Source organism: Colius striatus, chromosome 17, assembly GCF_028858725.1.
Source record: "Colius striatus isolate bColStr4 chromosome 17, bColStr4.1.hap1, whole genome shotgun sequence".
Lineage (NCBI taxonomy): Eukaryota > Metazoa > Chordata > Aves > Coliiformes > Coliidae > Colius > Colius striatus.
The window spans coordinates 9,351,802-9,368,298 of NC_084775.1; the positions used below are offsets into that span (position 1 = coordinate 9,351,802).

At 46.7% G+C, this 16,497-nt stretch overlaps 1 protein-coding gene across 19 annotated transcripts in view; it reads right to left on the reverse strand.

The window, feature by feature from the left end:
• FBRSL1 (fibrosin like 1) overlaps positions 1-16,497 on the reverse strand; it is a 524,940-nt gene that overhangs the window by 92,891 nt on the left and 415,552 nt on the right. For 14 of the 19 annotated variants that reach the window (XM_062010071.1, XM_062010068.1, XM_062010061.1 and 11 more), the window contains one exon: positions 4,376-4,429. The exons of the other annotated variants lie outside the window; for them this stretch is intronic. In XM_062010071.1, the coding sequence (XP_061866055.1) occupies positions 4,376-4,429 (54 nt within the window). The remainder of the gene's footprint in view (positions 1-4,375; positions 4,430-16,497) is intronic. 19 annotated transcript variants of the gene reach the window in all.

Consider the following 16,497-nt stretch of genomic DNA (forward strand, 5'->3'; position numbering starts at 1 on the left):
ATTTCAAAACATACAAACTGTCTGAAGCAAAAGTTTCATTTTTCCACCTCCTAAAGTAGTTCCAAAAGAAATATACATAAATAAAGGTTCGGAGGAAATCTGTTTTCAAGGGTAATTTCACTGAAATCAATATTAATTCTCAAAACATTTAATGGAAAGAACATCTTCAGTGACAGAACTGTTTTGACCACACTTTTCAACCCAGCTGTGCCAGTCTGCCATTTTTATTTATCTGACTCATAACTCGTCTTTGCCATCCTGAAAGTAATCTTGCTGGGGTTCAAAAGGGATCCAAATCTGGAATAGGTTATAACTTCTCTAAGTAACATCTTCTAAAAGGTGCCTCTGTATCCTGGCGGTCTCACTTACCATGCTGGGATTTAACAGGCAGGAAGAAGGCTGAAAAGGCCTTGACAAAGGCCACAAATTTCTCGCTTTTGCTTTCCAGTGAAGAATCTGTTTGCACCAGCAGCTGCAGTTACATCAGCTACACAGGCTCACAAGTAGTTTTCCAATTTCCTAGAGTTTTGGCTCAAGCACGTATTTTATCTGTTCTCCTTACCCCATCCAGCAATATTCACTGTCAAGAGAGTTCAGGTGATTGATTACAGCTTGTCTGGATTCAAAGTAGTCAAATTAGATATTAATGTTGTGCTTAATGCACTCACACAAACAAGGTCATTCATTGCATCAGCACTAATAGGAGATGACACACACTGGGACTGCATGGCCCAAGGGACTGGTAACAGGATGAGAAGTCTTCAGTTTACGGACACTATTTCAATATCAAACCTGATTCTACAGACATACTGTCCCTGTAATGACTGCTCAGCAAACCACCCGAGATCCACTCACAGCACAAACCCAGGGTAGGAGCACTTGGTCCTCCATAACCTCAGCAGAGGCACTGCTGTCATTGCAACTGCAGCCAAATTTTGATCGCTGTCAAGATTAACTGTCCTCCGTCCTCGCTCTCGAATGTCGCTCCAAATTGCATTCCTCCTCCCTCCAGAGGGAAGCTAACAAAATCAATAAGCAGCACTGAATTTAGGAGGTGGTGTAAAATACAAGAAAAGAAATGTAAAGAGTCCTAAGAAGTCAATAGTGTCATCAGAAAGATAAAACCACATCCCTCTTGGAAAACGTCAAAATACCAAGTGAAAGGTACTGAGTTCCTCCACAGCAGGAACCTGTAGCTCTACTTGGAAAGCTATAGGCCAGGAGGGTAAAATACCCATAACCAGCCCATCTGAGGGCAGGAGGATGGCAAGAAGACTGCTGAAGCAAAGTAAGACAATTTTCTATGGATAAAAGAAGGCACTACAAATGATAATATGAAATACTTGGAATCGGTTTCCAAGACTATCTCTCCATGCACTGTTTCAAGGATGTGAGGTTGCATCTCCTGGATGCCACCAAGGCCCTAGCTAAGTGCTTTTCATTGTCTGACTTGTTTTAACCAGAATTGGTTTATTTATAATTACAGTCAGATCCTATTAAGAAGCTCCAGCAAAAACTGTGTCTGGTTGTAATTTTATACCTGTTTTCCATGGCAGAATCCCCTGGCTTTCAGAAACCATGGGATACTAACTGTATCCCAGAGAAACAGGCAGATCCAGGACACATCTTTTGCTACAGTGAAGGGATAACTGCTCCAAGCTGCTGCTCTCTTCACTTCCAACTCCCAAACACTCAGAAAGTCTTGCTTTTAGGGTATGATTCTAAAAATGAATATGGGAGAGAAAAGGATGAAAAAAACAGCTCTCTCCTGAGAAGGTATGTGTAGCCTCATCTGTGGCTGTCCCATACCCTGCCTTTGAGTATGAAAATGAGAAACCCAAATGACATCCTTGTGTCCTTGCACGACATGGTGCAAGACTTTGGTTTCCTGAATCAAGAGGTTAAATAATTCAGGGCTTGAAATTGCAAACAATTAAGACTTAATATCAGCCAAGACAGGAACTCAATCTTAGATGCCTGTTTCCCTCTGAATTTCTCCTTGCTGCCATGACATGCTCACACTAAAAATTTTCCCCTGAGCAACTGCCTGACTAAAATACAGCACACCCTTACCATAAAGCCCTTTGTTAAAACATCTTTGCCATAAAGCTGCAAAACCTTGGCTCCCAAGTACATTAAATCCTTATAAACCTGCCTTCGTTTTAACCGTGCAGTATTTCAAGGCACAAAGCGCTTCTTCCAAGAGATAGCACTTTAATGAGGAAAGGGGTAAAATATATAAACCAAACCTCATTATAGCATAATTTCTAGGAGACAAGCATGCTGTTATAAAAAGAAGTCATGGCAATTGCATGTCACATAGCTTGAAGATTTAATACTCTTAAAGAGGCAGTGCTACTTCCAGCCATCAGTGGTGTTTTGTTTTGAGCATAACAGAAAGCCACCAGAATTACAGGCCCACCGTCAGCTATGTATTTTATATTCTGTAAATTGCTGTAAATGGTAGATTCAACTCTAGTGAACACTCACAAAATGTAATGTGGATTGGACAGGTAAGGGACTGACTACAAGTTACTGCGTGTACTTTTCTACCTCTGCATTCTTAAAGGTTGTTGCTTTAAACACGATGACGTAGCATGGACATGGCAAACTACTCAAACCAGATCCAAGTCACACTGGAGCGAAAGCACTGATAATGACACAGCTTGTTCACATATTAACAACAAAGTCAGAGAAACTAACCAAACCCACTCTACAAGAAAAATCCAAGGGACTGAGGAACAAATGAAAGTGATGGATGTGAAGCCATTCAATACCATCTGTTAAGGTAAACCAGGGTAACTGGCACATTAAAGAGACTACAATTGGTTTCCACCAATGAGAATACTCAAGTTTTTTAAAGCCTGAAACTCAGTTGCTTTCTATAAAATATCAATGGGACAACCTCTCCTGCCAGCAACCAGAAAAATCTTATTGGAAAAAAACTCTTCTCCCCAAGAACAAACTAGCTATCAAAGAAGCAACCTGAATTAGATTGGTCTACACGGCTTTTAAACTTCATCTAATTAAAAAAGCCATTATTGATTACAGACTTCCACATTAATCTTCCAGTTGTAACTTCTGAAATGAAAGCTTAGCAATGATTAGGTATTTACTACAATCAGTAGAGAAAAATAGTGAAAAAAAATGAGTGTAAAGGTCAACAGAGAGAGAATGTACTCTTTTTGAGAGGAAGGAAACAAAGCAAACAAAAAAAGCCCCAACCCACCCCCCCAACAACCCCACCCCAAACCCAACAACAGCAGGGAGGATGCACTTCACAGCAGCGTTGACTTGAAGCACATATATAACACTGACTGATGGATACTGAAAGCGAAAACACCAGTGGAAAATAAACCTAATGAAGCACCAAAATTGGGACACATTTTTTTCTGTTTCTTGGTACTACTTTAGAAAATTATGCAAGAATATCAGCAAATGATCATCTTAGCTACTGTCATGGATCTGGGTCAACAGCAGGGTAAAAAGCTTGACATGGAACAGATGCCTATAACCTGGTTAGGATAAGTATTTCTTTTTATCTCTCTGCTGTCGCTTATAATGAATGACATTCTGGACTGAAAGGTGCTTGTTCTCCCCGATTACCAGAAGCTTCAATGCTCACTAGATGGCTACTGTGATGGTGTAGCACTTCTGATTGCAGTTCTCAGAGAGGACATCTGAAGACAGAATGTAATACACCAGCTCTTCTAAACATAAAAATCATCAGCCTTGCCTTTGGGTCCTGTTTCTGGGAAACTTCTACAATTTTCATTTCTATTATGTGACTCTTCTTTCCATTTATACAGTAAAAGGATAACAGGTTCATCCTTCCCCACTCCCTTGTAAGTCACAAGAAACTTTTGCAGCTCTTATCAACTTTGTCAAGTGAGAAGACAGCAGGCTGGACAAGTCTGAGTCAGCATGTCGGCACACAAATTATCACAGGATGTCTGCACTAAGGTAACCCAGCCTAGCACAGGCTTCCCCTTAACTTTTAGTTTAATATCTTTCTGTTTGGCTGTGCAAATAAACCTCAAACAAGAAGATACCTGTAAGCAAGTGCACGTACTACTTCTGTTGTACAACCTTCCTACTTCCTTCCTTAATAACAGAGGGTCTGGGTTGCTAGTAACAAGAAGCCTATCAACAAATGTGTCGTGAGACTCTGAGCTGTAAGAGGTTAGCTGACATGGAACTGTTAACAGTGAACTGGCTTGGAGACAGTGGGGAGGGGAAAAAATAAAAAGAAAGAAGAAAAAATGAAAAGGGAGACAGAGAGAGGGAGTGAGACAGAGACAGCAACCAATTCAGCTGCAAGAAATCAAGCTAAATCAGTCCCAAGTGCCCATGTTGGAGAGACTTGATCTCATACCTTGCTTGTTATCAAGGCACTCCTGATACGAGTCAGCTCCAGATCCGTTGCGGTCTACAGACAAAACAAAAAGTTTCATTCATATCAAACATAAATATTAGAAACTTCTCAAATGGCAGCCTTGCTGGAGCAATATGGTACGTGCAAACAGTGCTAACTCTTTAGGAGGCCATGCTGGTTTGCCGACATAAACTGAGACTCATTACGAACAAGCTGTAATACACTGACACCAGCCCCCTATGAGAAATGTCTTTTTGTCCTGGGCAGTGGGTGCTTTCCTCCCAGCCCTACCCACCTGCCTCCACACCCATAAGGGTACAGGAGAAGGGGTTACAGCTGCAGCTGCTCTTAAACACACAGAAGATGTAACACTTCAAGCTAAATCTGTCATTACATTGTGCACTGTAGACCCTGAGAAACCACTGGTTTAACCATCAGATCCCAAACCACACTCTGGAACAGACTTCTCTGGAGCATGTGGTGCTGCTCTCCCTTTTGGTTGCTATGTTGTATTAAAGACATCTGAAAAGACTTTCCAAATACTACTCTTCCATGGAAGCAATGTTACTGCAGCTACCACCAGTGTGATTTGATCCAGCAGCAGGAGAGCAGCTGGTCTGTGCTATGAAAATGGGGAACAAGCTGAGGCTCCTGCTCCAAACACAGGTGTGGTCATTTCACAGCCAGCAAGGATATCACCTAACAAAATCCTTCACCTGCATTAGAGGTTCAACTAGATCTCATCAGCTGTGTGTAAAGATGGTTTAAACTGTAGATTAGCAGAATCAGGTTACAACATGGCTTGGACCAAACCAAAGAATGTTCCAGCATAGCTTCTTTTCCTGCTTCACAATCCAGTTCAACCACAAAAATAAAAGTTTGGATGGTCCTTGAGAAAAAATATTAAATAAATCTGTAAACCCTGGATAAACTAACGCTCTTTCAGCAGCTTAAATGCACATTACAGGTCATGCTAAGGATGAGGAATAACACAGCTGAGAACATGTAATCGGTGTTTGCGCACACTAAGGGTCCGCAAAAAGCCAATGTTCTGTACATCACAGGTATAATGCACATGGTGCTGAAATCAGCGCTGTTGTGTAACTACCAGACCATCTATCACCCGTGGCATTGCACTCCTACCATATCAACTCCAGCTGCATTGGAGACATCCCCTCTACTAGGATAGTTCTGTCTGTATGGCGATTGTAACTAACAAAAAAGCCACCACTGTGAGACCGGGTGTTAGTTAGCACCCCAGTAGGCTGGACTGGGCAGAGAAGCTATCCAGCAATAGTATTTCAATCTCATCACCAAGAGAACAAGTAGCAGTGGGTTAACTCCTTTCTATAGATGCTCCTTGGGGCCAAAACCTTATAAATACTGTTCACGGTAGAAAGAGAAAAAAAAAAAGACTCTACTGAGAAGCCTCCCACCCAGACACCTGAAAACAACTGTATTTCTGCACCTCCAAAAATGACTGGCCCTGAATGAGACAGTTTTGTGGCATTTCTCTTGTGTGGCAAATGCATTCCCACACAAACTACCCTTCCAGCTTTGCTCAACCAGCAGCTGGTGATGCCTCCTTGAATGTACGAAGAGATCCAGATCAGAGTTAAAAGGCTCCACATTCAGCAATAGTATTTAATGAACAAAGAGGAAGAAATTAAAGTTGCCCCTCCATTTGTGTTGTGTAAATCCCAGATAATAGATCTTCTCCCTAATCCTAATGAGGCCTTCCTATTAAAATCTTTATTAGCTTTCAGCTCTGCAGATTGCCCAAAGGCTCATCAGTTTCCCTATCTCTCAGTACCAAGATCTGCTTTAACTTCTACAAACAGCTCTAAGATATTTCTCAGCTTATCAGCATTGCCAAGCAGCTTGTCTTATCATTACTATTGCAGATAAAATAAATGAGCTCAGGATGATATGAATAATGGCATTTTCTGTAGGCTGGTTTCCCATTACATTTTCAACAGATTGTAGATTTAAACTTTAGCACAAAAGAATGGAAAAAAAGCAGCGGAGGGGGAAGGGCGGTGGGGTTTTTACTCCTCCCATTTACCTTCACTGTCTTAAGAGTGCAGGCTACATTTTTAAGCTCACCTGATGCCAACTAGTAATTAATTTTGAAAGGGAGCAGAAGCACCTCAGCTTTGCTTTCTCTGAAGACCAAAAGCACAGTTACTTCTGGGATGTTTTTTCAGTTGCATTTGTTGGAGAGAAGCAAGGGCTAAATTGCACTCTGCCTAATGAAGCCATCTTCATTAGTTGCTCCTTTCCGTAGCAGACTAGGAATACCAGTCAGATTGGGAATTGAAATCATGAAAAGCAACAGAACTGCATTTGAATTAAAAGACTAGGCTACAAAGGTCTCCGACGTCTGCTCCGGGCTGATTAGCACGAGGCGCGTGCAGCACCGTTGCGGCGCAGCGCGGATTTTACAGCGCACGTCGGCGGATAAAGGCGAAGCGCTCACAGGAGACAAGGAGCTGAAATTCAAACACAGCTCTCCCTCTTCGTGACAGCGAGCAGGGAGGTCATGTTCTGGCAACCATTTTCTGCCTGGTCCCTCCAGCAATCACGACAGGGTTAAACGCTTTTCTGCTTCCCAAATTCCGAGCCCTGTCACTGTATCAAGGTTATCTATTATTGGCAGTGACAGGTGAAAATTAATCTCCTAATTATTTCTTGCTGCGTAATCTGCACTGAAGAAGTAACATAAAAGGATTACAGTACACCCTCTATGGAAGGCTTTGCTAGAGAGCCAATCATCCAGGGAGATAGAAGGTATGTGGTAAAGAGATATTTATGAAGGATTTCCAACCATTTTGAAGGCAGGCTATACTGTAACTTACAACGTACAGCTCTGCAGTAAGGATCTACATGCAGGTATCTTAAAAGCCTGAATACTTTTAATTCTTGATTATTCCACAGCAACCCCACACCCCTTCCCCCAAGATTTATACCCATTGTGTCCCCAGTTCTCCTTTGGTACAGCAGTTACTGCAGAAACGGCATCCATGCACAGATGGGTTTTTACCCCCCACAGAAACATTATGGCAAGCAGCGGACCCAGCTTGCTTTAACCCAATATTAAAAACCTTGTAGCTGCCTTCCACAGCAATTTAACTGTAACATTTTTTTCCGCAAGAACATAAGCTAGGCTGAGTGCTTGCAAAATTACAAATATTTTTAAAAAGTCTCATTTTGTAAGCAAGCTGGAAATATCTTTGGTAACAACACAAACAGCCACCTTGAAACACTGTCTCCATGTAAACTCTCAACTCTTCTCCTACCACCCACCAGAAAGTAAGGTTTATTTTTACAGTATTAAATACACACTTTATTTCTCTTTAACCCTTTCAATATAGCCATATAAAGTACAAATGGACGTTCTGGAGAACCTGTTTTTCTGTATCAATGTCAACTGCACCATTCCAGTTGAAATATACAAGAACCAGCAATCACAGGTTGCCATTCTTGCCATTTGAAATGAAATCAGCTGCCTTCAGAGATGCTCTCATGTTAAACTGTGCCTGTGAGATGGTTAATGCAGGGGTCATAAGCCCAGGAAGATAACCACCCCAGTGTCACCATCTGCAATGTAATTGTTCCACCAGTATCAGTCACTGGTATTTTCAGTGTCCTTGATGGAGACCTTTTCTACAGGGTGCAGAATCATCACTAATTCCTTTATGCAAACTCTCAGTGCTTAAATCCAGCACCATTTTCCACCTTTTTGGAAAGCCAAGCCTTGCCTCAAACTTAAGAAGCAACGCACGCCGGTCCAGCGGCCACCACCCTGGTTTGCATTTCCCATGACTGGGATCTCACAGCTGAGTCAATGTTAGCTGAATGAGGATGGATGACTGATACTAAACCGAGACACAAAACCAAACCATGAGGAAAGCACCGAGTTTGCGGCTGTCCAACGCACAGCAGCCACACCTCAGCAGCTGCAGTACGGCCCGGCAGCCACACGGTGGCACACACAATACTGCAAAACACGATCAATGACACGCTGAAATCGGCCTGGGCTCCACCACCGCCGCTGCACCTCTAACTTCCTAAACCCAGGGACAGCTGTGTCAACCTCTTGAGAGCCACCGTCGGGGGCCACTGCGGCCCCTCGGCTGCGGGAATCCACGCAAGGGCCGTTTTTTAGAGAAACCCGCAAAGGTGGAACACGTTTGTGACTCGAGGGACTAAAGTCGGATGAGCCATTTGAAAGATGTCTTGGATCCCCAGCACTCAGATTTTAAACGAGCAACTCTAACTAGGCAATTTCCCCAGCAGTGACAGAGGTGTTAAGATTCTTCACCTTTTTCCTCGGTTGGCTCTCACGGCTCTGAGGCCGCGTAGGCAGGTGCTGCCGCCAGCCCCGTGCTCCTCTCCCAGAGGCAAAGTGCTCCGGGTGCCGCGTGTGAAAGACGCTGAAGGGCAGGGGCGTGGAGGTGAATGATCCTCCTGTTTAAAGCAACTGCTACTAAAAAAAGTAAAGCTGTGTTGAAGTCATTTTTAATCAGCGCTTTCTTCTCCATCTGAAAGTCAGCTTCCCAGACAATCCCTGGAATAGTATGAGGACTCTGTAAACATGTATCCAGCTACCAAGTGTTGTGGAATCATCACCTATACTCATTTCTATATATTTCATTTTCACCGGCATGAGGATAAGGTCATTCATGTCTACACCATTACATTCTTTTCCTTAGGACCTATTTTCAACAGATAAACACAAATCATTTAGTGAAGCCTAGAACAGAACATAAGCCCTTAATGGCCTATTACTGCTGTTAAATTTAAGTAAGGAAATTACTCACTAGCTTCTCTCATTTTGTGGATGTTTTAATCCTACGGTTACCTAATCTCTTACACAGTAGTTATGAGAACAAAAGAAATGCGTATAGAGGTGAAGCACTCACCTACTAACGTATCAGTGCTACTTTTTTTTCAGTAATATGTTTTGCTTATGGAAATCTGAAGAACAAATTCGTATCCATAGGCATTTTCCCCAAATGCTCCATCACCAACCTCATTATGCGATACAGAAATTCTCCCAAGGGATATTATGTAATGGCAATCCCTCCTTCCTCTCCCTAAGGAGTATATTTCTCATTACATTTCCTAGTAATTGATCAGTCTAGGAAATAATTTCTGGTAAAGCCATATGTTTCTTTACCTAGTTCAGAATTTCCATCTTTATTCAGAAGGATACAAGACTGTAAGAAACCCTAACGTTTCCATTTCTGATACAGAACGTCAATCTTTGCTCAAACATGCTATTAAGCTGGGAGCAGCGCATTCTTGTACCTGCCTAACTCCAGATCTTGTAAATTCATTAAAATTAACCAGCTTACATATCCCATTCCAACGACACAAATAATTGTGCTTGACTGAATCTTCTTGACTGAAAGGCTCTAAGAAAACAGCTTCATATTCAAACATATCCCAGACATCATAATCCCTGGCTATATCATGGGTCACTCAACACAAGGATGCTGGGAGTTGAGGAGAAAAAAAAGAAGGAAAGCAAAGATTTAAGGCAGAAAATGACATACACATCTGTGCTTTCCAAAAGTATCATACAGCACAGACTGGCTCACTGAAGAATGCAGCCCTTTTCATTGCCACTTCTGTCAACATATCACCATCAAAACATCTGAACAGTCTTTAGTTTCAAAAGCAACACCACCAAACATTAATATTTACACCCCTTGCACTTCAAATTGCAACATTCTTGCAAAATCAGGGCAAAACAAGTATCAACTACTCCTAAATATTTGTATTTAATCACTGGAATTTGAAACATACTCCAATCCCTTTTTTAAGTTAAAAATACCAGAGCTGCTCGTGACACTGCTGTTCAATTTAGCCAGCACAGGCCACAGGGTCCAGCAGATGACTGCGTGTCCCGATAGAGTAACACCAGGATATATTTTGCTCCTTTGTTTGTTTATGAGAACAGATCACCCTTTCTCTGATAAACAAGGCTTAAGGTTTCACTCAGAATAACTTGCCTTCCAAATAATAATAATAACAAAAAGGAATCACTCTGTACTAGTGAAAAAAATCAGTATCCAACTAAATAAAATACTGCCTGCCTCATTTTACAGATTTAATCTCCTCTGGAAATGAAAATCAGGCAGTCCAAGCTAGTGCCTTTTTGGCTTTGGCGCAGGGCAGTTTTAGGGAGCTGCTGTCAGCAAAGAAAATTCTTGAAGAGAGCATTAGAAGTCCGCCACTTGTAGGAAGTTAATGCTGTGTGTATAAATCAAGCAGCTCGCCCTTGTAAGTCTGCATGTGGGGAAAATCGGATTTATACATAAACATAAACCTCTGAAGTAAATTCTGATCAGGGATGACCAGAGATTTAACTCTCTAGAAAGAAGAATGAGAGGACTCTCTTTTCCTGGAATACCTCAGCAGCCTGTTCCAGTTGAGTGAGGCTTTCTTTCAAGAATTGATAACGAAGTAAATAATTCCAGTTTCAGCGGCACAGCAGAGACCGGTTAAGGACGAGCTCCAAGACCCAAAGCAATCATTCAGAACAGTAACTTACATAACAAGAAATTATCTTTGTTACAAAATTAGGTTAAAAGGACCTCAGATACTGTAATGTTAGAAAAAAAATCAGGACATGCCTTGAGAAGATTAGCTAGCAAGCAGCCTCCTGAGATAAATGCACAACTTCAAGAAGATTTTGCAAGCCCAAAAAACTGTTTAAATTCCAGAGAGACATGTGAGCCTTTGCCATTTTAAAAAGGTCCCTCTTCCCTTCACTCTGCCCTCGCCTTATTCCCGAGCTCTTTTTTCAAACCATCTTTAGTTAACCAGTGACCTGGAAATCTTACTTCACCCTCCTCCCCTCCCCCTCCCTTTTCAAATTTGTCACTTTTAAACACACAAGCTTTAATTTCTTAATTGGATTAATTTTTTTTGCCAAGCTAAGCGAGGGGCACAGCAGCAGCCGCGGGGCCAGGACACGGCCCGGGCAGCCCCCCCGTTCCCGCGGGGCAGCTCGAGGGTGGGGGGCAGTTATGTCTCAGCCCAAAAGACACACGGGGAAAAAAAAAATAAGCCGCGAAGGCCGTTTTAAAACTTGTTCTGCTTGGTGAGTAGAGGGTCCCTGTCCTGCACCGAAGGGGTTAACCGCCGGCTCCGGATTTTTAAGTTTGTTCCCGTTTTTAATAGCCAGCAACGCCAGACGAATGCCGGCCTCCCCGGCAGCCCGCTGCAACACCCAGCCCGCCCAGAAAACACCCGAAAGCGCCAACTCACGATCTTGTGCCGAGGGGGACCACTGACGCGCCTACAACGGCGGTCTGCGGGCGGCTGCCGGGTCGCGCCGCCACGGGCACCCGTGGCCGGGGAGCAGCCGGGACCGCCGGGCTCACCCTCGCAGCCCCCCGCACCGCGGTCTCTGCGGCACCATTAAGGTGGCAATTCAATACTTATTATTTCTCCCCGCCGTCCTGGAAAGGAGGGGAGGGAAGGATGCGGTCGCAGTGGAGGAATGTGCAAAATAGGGTGAAAAAATAAAAAGCATCTCGGGAGCGCATCACGTCCCGGCAGCTCCTCTTTGCTACGTCTCTCTTCTATTTTATTTAAACGTACCCAGTCTCCCCTCAAGTGCCCTTCTCCACAATTCAGTACGGAGAGCCCCTCGGCTCGCCGCTGGGAATGGGTTCCGGCTGGTTTCCACCTCGCTGCATCCCAGCACCCACTCGGCAGAACGGGGTGCGGAACCACCGCCCCCCCCGCGAAAAGCAACCGGGGCTGGGGACGGGGGTGCGGCTGCGAGCAAACGGTGCGGCCGGAAAAATCAAACCACCTCTTCGGCTGCACCGAAATAAGCACCAATAAAAAAAGAAAAAAAGAAACACACACAAAAACCGCACGCACACAACCATCGCACCGGGCGGAAAACACGGCGATTTCCTCCACCCGTCTGACCGCAAAGCCGCCGAACTCCCCGGCTCCCGCAGCCTGGCTGAAAAAACCCAGTTCCCTCGGTCGAGAAACGGGGGTCCGGGAGGGGAAGCGCTGCCCCCTCGGGGGGTGTAGGGGGGGGGGGGTCCCCGGCCCGGAGGGCGCCCACCCGCCCCGCCGCTACTTACCCCGCGGCGCGCAGACCATGGCGAGCCGCGCCGGCGAGTCGGGCCCCCGCGGGATAATCCACAAGGCGAGGCCGGGTGGCCCCCGCGGGCGCGGCGCGGCGAGAAGCCGCTCGGGGCCCCCCCGCAGCGGCACAGCGCGGCCCGGAGGTGCCCCGGGGGTCCCGCCGGCCCCCGCCGCGGCGCCTCCGCCTCCTCCCGCCGCAGTCCTCCGCCGGTCGCTCCTTCTCCTTTGCGCTTTCAGGGGCGCAGGCAGCGCGTCTCTTTTTCTTTCCTTTTGTTTTTTGTTGCTTTTTTTTTTTTCCTCTCCCTCCTCTTTTCCACCCCTTGTTTTTTTTTTTTCTCCCCTCCCTCCCGGCTCAAAGTTTGTGTCCCCTCCGCCTCGCCCCGGCGGGCTGCGTCCCCGCCGCCCGGTCAGCCCCGGAGCCGCTACGCAGACGGCGCTACAGATCCATCACCCGCGGGGCCGCGGCGGGGCGAACAACACGCGAGGGGGGCGAAAAGCCCACGGACACGCCAAAAAGGAAAAAGAAAAACCAACAACACCCCACAACACCCTGCAAAAAATAAACAGCGACCCAGGCGGCTCCGGCCGGCATCCGAGGAGGCAGAGAACGGGGCGAGCTCAGCGCGGCAGGCAGCCCCAGCCCGGCCCCATCTAGGGGCTTCCCCCGGCGGCAGATTTCTTTCTTTCTTTCTTTTTGTGATTCACGCCTCGGTAGCCATTATTCCCAAACATGGAAGAGGAGGACCCGCGCCGAAGCCGCTCCGCTGCGCGGCGGCGGTGCCGCTCCTCGGGCGCTCCGCGGCGCGACTGCTCCGCGCGGCCGCCGCAGCCGCCTCCCGCCCCGAGCCCGCCCGCCGCCAGGCGAGACCAATCCAGCCACGAGACGCGGATCCCCGCGCGGCGGCTCGCGCGCTCCCGCCACTCCGTCTCGCCCCGCCCCGCCGCGGGGAGCGCGCGGGACCCGCCGTCGGGGCAGCGGGCGCGGGGCGCGCGCCTCGGGTGCGCGCGCGAGCCGCCGGCCCCGCAGCGGCGGCGGGGGAGTGCGCGCGCGCGCGTGAGTGCACGGCCCGCGCATTGTCTGGGCGTGCACGGCGCGCGCAGGTGTGTGCGCGAGCTGCGCGGACACATTTGCACGGGGTGCGCTTGTGCACGGCCCGTGTGTCCAGGTCCCTGTGTGCAGCGCGGATGCGTGTGCGCGGTCTGTTAGGTGTGACAGCCCGCAGCTTTGTGTGGTCTGTGCACAAGCTGCATCCATGTGCACGTGTGTGCAGTCTGTGTGCAACTGTGCACAGCCTGCACTGCTGTGTGCGGCCCGCGTGTACACACCGCGTGCACGCATGGTGCGTGCTGCTTGTGTGCGTGTGCATGCACACAGACCCTAAGTGTTCACAGTGTTGATGTGTGCATAGTGTATGTGCAAGCACACGGTCACAGCTTGCACTGCTGCTCTCTGAATGCACAGACGCGTGTGTGTCTGTGTGTGCACACGTGCGTGTGTGCGCATGCTTCCTTCCCCACCCCGTTCTTTTGATGGGCTGAGGTTGGCCGCCTTTCCCTCTATTTTTCATGTTAGTTGCAGCCCTCGGTGTCCCTGAGCTGTGTTCAGACCTCCAGGGGATTTGGATCCAGGCGGAGGCAGAAGAGAAAAGCAAAGGAAATGTTTAATCATGATTAACCTTCACGTTGCAAAACAGTTGTTAGCAGGTAGATTTAAAATATAATTACTATTGCAGTGATTCATAGGTGCTTTAATAAATGGTTAATCAATGGCCACAGGGGCTGGGGATCCACGCTGCCTGACACGCCTGGTTAGTGCCTGCTGCAGTAAACCTGATTCACAGGGAGAGGGGAGCCCATGCCCTTCCTCCCTGCAGGAGTGGGGCACCCACACAGACTTCACACACGGCCCCCATGCTCGCGGGCACCCAAACTGCCCGTTCTGCACTGCTGGCCCAGAGAACAGCAGCCCTGCAGCCCGAAGGGGTGTCCACAGGCAGCCCCAGCATGGCAACCGCCTCTCACGCAGGGGACCTGAACTGCCTGAGCAGGGTTTTCAGCAGGCCTTGAGAAATTGTCTGAAAATCTTCAGGGAGAAAGCCAGTAAACGTCTGTATAGTATTAAATCCATTAGATGTGTTCATTATTTTATATTGATTGGTATATCACTACACAAAGTTAATATATTATGATTATTAGTATATTGTTAAATCATTAAATATGACAGCAGATGCAATAAATAACTTCCAGGGGATCTCTGCTGACGTTTAGAAATTGATGGGTATGTTTTTCCTTCTGCATCCTGGCTGACTGCAGGAGTGCAGCAACGCTCCGGCTGCTCCAATGGATCTCCTTCCCCTGCCTTCCCTTGCAAGTAAAGGCAGCCGAAAGAGCCTGCTCAGCCGTGCCCACGTTTGCATTTTAAAAGATGAAGCTGAATTAATACAAGCCCCAAAGAAACCTGTTGGACAAGGATGTTCAAACCACTCACATGAAACGGGGAGCCACAAGAAGGATTTATACTGGAGGCTGTGTCCTGGTGTTGCTCGGGGAGAAGAACACCCTCTTGCAACACCAACAGGATTTTCATGTGAAAATGCAAGGATGGAGCTGCCCTTCTGCCAGCAGCATTGCCACCCACACCCTGCAGGTACCCATCCCTGCCAGCTCTCCTGATTGTGGAGCACAGGGTCAAAAGCATCCCCAAACCCTCCAGTCCAGGCTCTGGGTCACTGGGGTTTGCGGATTTATGGCACAGCTCCTCATGAAACAGCAGATGTTGGAGAGCAAGCACATCTGTATCTTTCCAGCAGGGGAGCTGGATGCCAATCAGGGTTAATTTGGGATAAATTTACAAGAGCGCACAGCATGACCCAAGGTACCTCTTTATTGGCCTACTACAGGCCTGCGAAATACATTGGCTGACTACTACACATTAAAGCCACATGAGCTTATATGTTCAAAATGAATTTTACAGGAAGACGCAGGGATAGAAAAAGGAGGAGAGCCTGTGTCACAAATGACATCCAGATGTGAAAACACTGTAAATACAAACATCAAAAGGCTCACCCCTCTGCATTTTGCAAAGACAACATTGGAGAAAGGACTTGCTGCATTTAAACAAATATTCTCGGCAAGGAAGCCAAGGAGCCTGCTGTCCCTGGTGCACAGCAAACCCCCACGGATCCGAGTGGGAATTAGCCATTTGTCAAGGCAAATATGCAGCAAATATTATGCCATCCTCTAGACAGTCCAGCCTTGGATCAGGGGCTATGAGATGAGATGGGATAGGGAAGTGTTTTCCTAAGACCAGAAGTTTAAATAATAACTCAAATCTGAAAACTGCACTCCAGAAAGCATGTGATTATTTAGATAAAGTCTCCAGAGCTATGACATACTTCTTAGTAGAATCGAATTCAGGGGCGCCTCTTAAGCCTTGCCAGTTGCACCAAGTAACTAAATAAATAGGTGCCTTTTAAAGCCTTAGTATTTGCTGCAGTGAAGATACGACTGGATTGATAGCCTAGAAAATCTGGGATATCTGGTAAACCACTCAGTAGCTTCGTTTTAAGAAGACATGGCAAATGAAAGACTGTTCCTTTCGAAGGGCTCTGAAGAGCTTGAAATCTCCATTCAAATGGACCTGAAGAGGAGGATGAACCAGCAGCATGTCACTGCAAGTGAAGGATGAGTGCTACCAGAGCCAAGGACTCGGCCCATCCGTCACCTGTCATGCTGTCTCTTTCCCTTCCTACCTACCTCTGACTGCAGCCGGACACAATGGGGGAAAAAGATGGTCTGAAGCACGTCAGAAGAAACCTAAAGTAGTACCAATGGCAGCAGAAACCACTTAACATCCTTCCAGAAAGGCAGGGGATTGATGGGTAAGCAGGCTGCAATCGCAGACGTTTATTTAGTGTTCTCGGCTCAGCTCCTGAATGTGCAAACCAAGATGACACCACCAGGCGTTAGGTACTTACAGCCATCGGGCTGGTGCAATG